This window comes from Gastrolobium bilobum, unplaced genomic scaffold (assembly GCF_033153095.1).
Source record: "Gastrolobium bilobum isolate Gb01-03AN ecotype WA unplaced genomic scaffold, APGP_CSIRO_Gbil_v1 utg57423, whole genome shotgun sequence".
Classification (NCBI taxonomy): domain Eukaryota; kingdom Viridiplantae; phylum Streptophyta; class Magnoliopsida; order Fabales; family Fabaceae; genus Gastrolobium; species Gastrolobium bilobum.
In genome coordinates, this window is record NW_026899029.1 from 55827 (window position 1) to 63237 (window position 7411).

General features: G+C 34.1%; 1 protein-coding gene across 1 annotated transcript; it reads right to left on the reverse strand.

The window, feature by feature from the left end:
• Nucleotides 1–162: 162 nt before the first annotated feature.
• Nucleotides 163–3740, reverse strand: LOC133286368 (uncharacterized). Its single transcript, XM_061483772.1, has 4 exons — nt 1141–3740; nt 950–1055; nt 661–859; nt 163–560 (listed from the first exon to the last, which is right to left on the reverse strand). The coding sequence occupies exons 1-4, from the start codon at nt 3738–3740 to the stop codon at nt 163–165; spliced, it is 3303 nt and encodes a 1100-aa protein (XP_061339756.1).
• Between the last annotated feature and the right edge of the window lie 3671 nt (nt 3741–7411).

Here is a 7411-nt window from a genome sequence, read left to right on the forward strand (position 1 = left end):
CATAATGTTTACATATTTTTGCTTGCAAATAACTTTGATAAGTTGTTTATCACAAAAAATGATGTAGTGATGTGAACAAAAAACACCACTTAACCTTAAGCACAATACAATACCAAAAAAAATTGTAATCTGCTCAAGTTATAACTATATTCAGGCAAAGTATTATGATATTTCCATTTCTTCATCCTCGTTTAGATTAGCAAGGACAATTGGATTGTCATCATCCGTGAAAGGTCGTGATAATTGTAAAGGTGTTGTGTCATCGACATCAACCTGATCCAAGTTCTGTGATGGAAATTGGCCAGTCCATGTCATAACGTCTTCACCCATATCATACAAGTCTCGTGGCTTTACATGAACTGGAATGCTCCAACCTTTTTCTTTCTCATCATCAACATAAAACACCATTTGAGCTTCTGAAGCTTTAATATATGGCTCATCATCTTCTTTTTCACCAGTATGTATTAGTTTTGAAAAGTTTACTTGCGTAAATCCCATTTTATCTTTCTTTAGCCCTCTTTGAGTAGTGGTATCAGCCCATTGACATTTAAACAAAGCCACTGTGAATAAACCATTGTAATTAATCTCTATGATGTCAATCAATTTACCATAATAAGGAACCCCCCCCCCCCCCACATATCATTTGGCCATCTTTACTACTTGAGTAGCTTCTAGTGTCAAAAGTCCCATAAACCCCACTATTTTGTGTTTTCAGGTTGTTGTCTCTTTCTAAGGTCCGAAACTTAATGCCATTTACATTATATGCATTAAACCTTCTAGCTTCATAAAATGGACCTTTAGCAAGAGAAAGCATGATAGCTACATCTGATTCCTCAATATTGTTGATATCTACAATAATCTAGACAGACAAATGTATTAATGATAATGTTTAGAATTTTATATAAATTATTACACTAAAGGTGTATCTAATCTTTGCTAGTTAACTCACTCGTTTGGAGAACCAATCTACAAACTCTCTATGAACCCGCTTATCTATCTCTGCTTGACTTCGAGTAGTCCTCCTTAGTTGCCTCTTAACATCTGTCCTAAATTCCCTAAATAAAAACTTCATTTAAATCTTAAAAACCTAATAACTTAAACAATGACAAGAAATTGTTAGTCAAAAACCTAGGTACTTACTGAAGATATTTTTCAACAAGTGGGCAATTGGTAAGCACATGTCTATGTGCTTGTAATCTTTCCATGTTAGTGAGATTGCAAAATGTTGATGCACCAATTGGCTTACCTACTTTGGGGAAAAAAACATCAATGCGCGTTTGAGGCTGTATATCATCATGAGCATCATCAACACGTCTAGGTCGATTCCACCGAGTCTCAATATTGTCCAAGTACCTTGAGCAAAAAGTTAAGATCTCTTGCATAAGGTAACCTTCTGCAATTGAACCTTCTGGTTGTGCCTTATTACGAACATATGATTTTAATTGTCCCAAATACCTCTCAATAGGATACATCCACCGATAGTGAACCGGACCTCCAAGCTTAGCTTCGTCAGCAAGATGAACAATCAAATGAATCATGACGGTGAAAAATGAAGGGGGAAATAACATTTCCATATGGCATAGGGTTAGCACAACTTGACGTTGTATATTATCCAGTTCCGAAACACTCAACACCTTACCACATAGTTGCTTGAAAAATGAGCATAATTCAATCAAGATGCTACATACATTATCAGGCAATGATATTCTCGTAGCCAATGGTAGTAGTTGCTCCATCAATATGTGACAATCATGACTTTTCAACATCCCACTCACTCGCATAGAATCAACATCAATGCACCTAGATATGTTGCTTGCGTAACCATCAGGTACAGAGATATTCCGCAAAGTCTTTAGAAAAGCCTTCTTCCCTTGATTGGTCATTGTATACACTGCTAGAGGATATTTTCCATTGTCATTTGGCCAAAGGTCAGTCCTGCAACCCATTCTTTGTAGATCTCTTCGAGCACTTAAATGATCTTTTGATTTTGAAGAATCATTAAGCAACGTGTAAATGATATTATCGCATACATTCTTCTCAATATGCATCATGTCAAGATTGTGGCGCAATAAATTATGTCTCCAATATGGAAGGTCAAAGAATATGCTCTTCTTTTTCCATTGTTGGGCATTCCCTTGTGCATCACGATCACCAACTCGGTTCCTTTTCCCTCTTCTGCTAACTTCGGGTGGTCGACCAAAGGTAACATTAACATGTTGAAGTTGTTCAAGGATTTCACAGCCAGATAATATCCTTGGAGGATTGCGCAGCTCCTGTTTACCGTTAAATCGAACCTTGTTCAATCTAAACCGATGTCTTTGTTGAAGAAAACGTCGATGGCCCATAAAACACCACTTCTTACTATGATAAAGACGAGTGGGTTCAAAGTCAAAGTTGCATACTGGGCATGCTAACCCAGTATGTGTGTTCCACCCAGATAGATTACCAAGACCAGGAAAATCACTAATTGTCCACATTAAAGCTGCACGTAACTTAAACATGTCCCGTGTCGAGGCATCATAAGCATCTACACCTTCGTTCCACAATTCAAGCAACTCTTTCATCAACGGCTGTAAGTACACATCAATATCATTTCCGGGCATTTTTTTGCCCGGTATAATCGTTGATAGAATAAATGATGTGGACTTCATACACAACCATGGAGGCGTATTGTATGGAATTAGAATAACTGGCCAAACACTGTAACTGGAGCTCATATGCCCGAAAGGATTGAAACCATCCGTAGCCAAACCAAGTCGAACATTGCGTGGGTCCGCAACAAAGGTTGTGTGTAATGAATTAAAATGCTTCCAAGCTTCTGAATCTCTGGGATGCCTCATGGAACCATCATTGTGACCATTTGTAGCATGCCATTTCATGTCTTCAGCGGTCTTTGTAGACAAGAACAATCTTTGCAAGCGTGGTTTAAGTGGAAAATAACGTACAACTTTGGCAGCCACTTTACGCGTGCTATTTCCATGTTGTGGTTCACCTCCTTTGGCACAAGGTTTCCATCTAGATAAAGAACAAACCTTGCAAAATTGCATGTCTACATTTTCCTCACCCCAATACAACATACAGTTTCTTGGACAAGCATGTATCTTCTGGTAATCCAATCCCAACTTCGTAATAGTTTTCTTTGCCTCATAAAATGAAGAAGGAATCTTTGCATGGTCAAATGCATCGTGTATTAGCTCCAATATTAAAGACATCGCCTTGTCACTTATCTTGCACAAACACTTGATATGATATAACTTCACAATAAAAGAAAGCTTTGAATATTTCTTACTCCCTTCATACAACGGTTGTTCTCCATCTTTGACTAGTTCGTAAAATTCTTTGCCTCCATAATTTTCTTCATGTCCATCATTTGTCGTGTCTCCACTGTTTTGCTGCCCATCCACCCCAAAAGCATCATTTACCATGTTGCGTATTGGATCCTCATGGATTACGTTGTCTTCCACTCCATGTGATACATTTGCATCACTGGAATTACTGCTTTCTCCAATACGTGACTCTCCATGAAAAACCCAAAAAGTGTAACCTTCAGGAAATTTGGAGCATAATAAGTGGTCATTCACTATTTCCTTTGGCTGCCACTTTCTAAAACCACAACGTGAACAAGGGCATAATATCAAACCCTCAGCAGAGCTGTGTGTGACCGCAAAATCAATAAAACCTTCAACGCCTTGTTGATATTCAACAGTATTTCGTGGTTGTGCAATCCATGATTTGTCCATCGACACTGAAAAAACCATATTTTTGTGTCAAATGACCCTGTTTAAAAGCAGGGTATTACGTATATGAAAACCATATAGTTTAGGTTCTGTACTCAGGGTGTGGGTTTTGGTCTAACGAATACCGAATATGGTCTTACTGTTACAGAAAGAGAAAATAAATTAAGCTAACCTAATGCACCATTATGATGCTAACCTAATGCAACCTTATGCTGCATTAGAAATAATTACTTGTCCAACACACAGGAAAAATAAAATCAAAATTCAAACACTGTTATAATTACATCATTGATGTACCACATACCGATATTTTACTCATCATTTACACAATTATGCCAAACATGGAAGGAAACTTTTAATAATTTACAACAAATACAAGACATACCACACAAATCTTTATCTTCCTGTGGTTGACTGAAGAAGATACTTCACAAGATCGGTTGAGAACTGCAACAAAATGAATGAGCCTTCCACTGAATTATTAATCTGAAGATGTAAATACAATAATTATAAAGTCACATTACAGCATGGGTTACTGAACAAAACATTCATGTGAACAAAATGGAAAAAGCACTCAACAAAATGGCTAGGAAACATTTTGAAAAAATGATCTATTTATAAAATTTATCGTTACCTTACTTATGGCCATGGAACAATCCCATTAAAAAGTAAGGAATGAGTTTAGGATTTGAAACAATTCCATAAAAAGTAAGTGTGTAAATAGGTTGGATTAAATTAAATTTTAACTTAAATAAGTCATGCCATGTAGAACATTTTGACTCTGATGTAACCAATTAAATAAGTCATGCCATGTAGAACATTTTAACTTAAAAAGTCTGATCCTTCTGACTAATTAACTAGTACATATATTTAAGAGACACTTTGGTAATAGTGAGCAGCAAGTAATGATGAGAGTTTGCTAAAAGAAAGTAGAAAAACAATATCAATATTGAATGAACGAAGCTGGACGCTGAATCCAGAATTCAATTTGGTCAGATAAAGACAGTGGCCATGGTCAAAGACCATAAATGTCAGTAATAAAAAGATTCTCGAAAAATTAACGGTTGACTCTTTATGGGCTAAAATCGAATCAGTAGCCATAGGTATCTGAAACCCATGGCTAAAATCGAATTGAGTTGTTTTAAGTCCAACTTTTCAGCAAAAGAAGCTTCTACTGGTAGTTTTGGTCTAATTGAACTGGTTGGACACTTAGACCAACATCTGCAATGTTAGACTTGTCTGAATTATTATCCTCACGTGTGTTTTCCTTGATTCGTTTATTCATTTTTTTTGTTTCTCCTACTAGTTCGTCAAATAGAAACTAACATTTTACTTGCTCAAAAAGTCACTCTTATTTGCATATTCAAATTAATTTAAACCTTTGGGATAGTCAGACTTTAAAAAAGCCCATTATTGACTGGGGAGGTTTTCTTTAACCCGGCCAGTTGAATTCTGTTCCAACACTGTTGGATTCTGTTCCAATCCTAATTACTTCTTTGAGACGAGTAGATTCCAAATATTTTAATAAATTTCAACTCTTTAAGACAGCTATGAGGTTATTTCTCAGAACTTAGTCAAGTAGTAACTAATTTAAAGCATACCTAAATACAATCAAAATTTGCATAAATTATAATTTACAGAGAAAACTCAGGGACACCAAAATCACTGCCAGACACACCCAGATTTCTCTTTATCAGCTCTTACAATCATGACCATCAACTTCTCATTTTCCCACACAACACCCACACCAACAAGAACAACCACAGCCACTGAATTAGGATAATGGGGTCCATGCTTTATTCTTATACAGTAAATTGAACTACTATTCCTACTAGCAAACCACTGAATCATATTATTTGATAATTTTTTAGTCTTTCTAGAATGCAACAAAAACAAAAAATTCAACTACTATGTTCTGAAAAAAGATAACAATAAATAACCCAATAAATAATAAAGAAAAAAGAAAGTAGAAAAAATTACACAAAAAAAAATGAGAGACAAAATAGGAGAGCAAACAAAAAAAACTTCAAAACCTTACACGAAAAAAAAAATACCAAAGCCACATTTTGAGAGTAAATGATAATGAGAGACAAAATAGTAAATTTTACCTGGAAAACCCTAATGAGAGACGGAGAAGAAGAGACGATACCTTCGAACACTTCGCCCAGATGGGTTGAATAGCAGATTAGGGCAAACGGTGAAAGAGACACTGTGAATGAGAGGTGCAAACCACATTTTGAGAGCAAATGAAAACGATAATGAGAGACAGAATAAGAGAGACGGAGAAGAAGAGATGATACCTTCGAACAGTTCGCCCAAATTGGTTGAATAACAGATTAGGGCAAACGGTGAAAGAGACACTGTGAATGAGAGGTTAGGGCTTTGGGGGAAATTTGGGAGAGATTAAGAAATTGGATTCTTAATCTCCAAAAGGTAAAAAGCCAAATTTGGACACATTTGGAGTCTAGGGTTGCAGTCAGAATAAAAATCGCTAAGTGTGGAGACAATTGCGTATAAGTTATTCTGAGAGGAGTGTCTTTCACATAGGAGGGAAATGTTCCAAGTTGGTAAGAGGGAACAAAAATTTCACTTACGAGGGAAATAGTCCGCTGAACCAAAATTTTAGTCACATATTGTACTATTATTTACACTATATATAAGTACATAATTAAAAAAATGTTTTATTAATAAATAAAACATATATATTAATATTAAATATATATTATTTTTTATACTTAATTTATATTTTTGTTTTCATCATTATTAATCTCATGTGAATTTATAGTAAATTTAGTAGTGATATTATACATTTTATTTTTTATAACCTTAACACGCAAATTTTAGTTTTACTTTGTTGTTTTCATATAATGTATATTTTTAAATTTTATGACAACCGACAAATATTTTTTCATATTACACATTTTAGTTGTCATTTTTATTCTTTAATTAAAATCTGCAAATATTCCTCACCAAAAAAAAAAAAAAATTAAACCGGCAAATATCTTTTTCAAACTATTGGCTTTATATACTATAATTTTTGTATAATATCAAAAGTATATTTATTTATTATTATAATCTTTCAAAAATTAATATTCAATTATTTAAGATCTACACACTAATAATCAATTTCAGTAAAAATGAATATACAACATTATATATTAACAAAAATTTACACTCGAAAGCTATATTTATTGTAATAAATTGGTATTAAATTTATTGTATAGTTTTTTTTCTATTATATAAACAGTGTACATAGTATTCACATCAGTTTACACAAGTATATCAACTAGTTAACTCGATCTTATACAATAGTTAAATATACGTTTATATAAGTAAGAATATTTATGAGTATATTAATATACATATATACGTACTTATATCATTATACTACTTTGTGTCTTTAACTTAAAATGATACAATTTTAAATCTTTTTAAAAGGATAAAACAAATTGCCACTGTATATTATATATATCAACACTGAAAGGTCTTCACCAACCGTGTCAATTGAACGTTAAAAGCTTCATAGTTGATAGTGAAACTTACATTCGTAACTATAGGGTTTAGATACAATTTACTTATACTATCTATGATTTTTGTATACTAACATGTAATGGTCGTGAATCAGTCATTCACTCGTTCAATCGCTCGGTTTCCCCCACTGGCAGCTTTGAAAC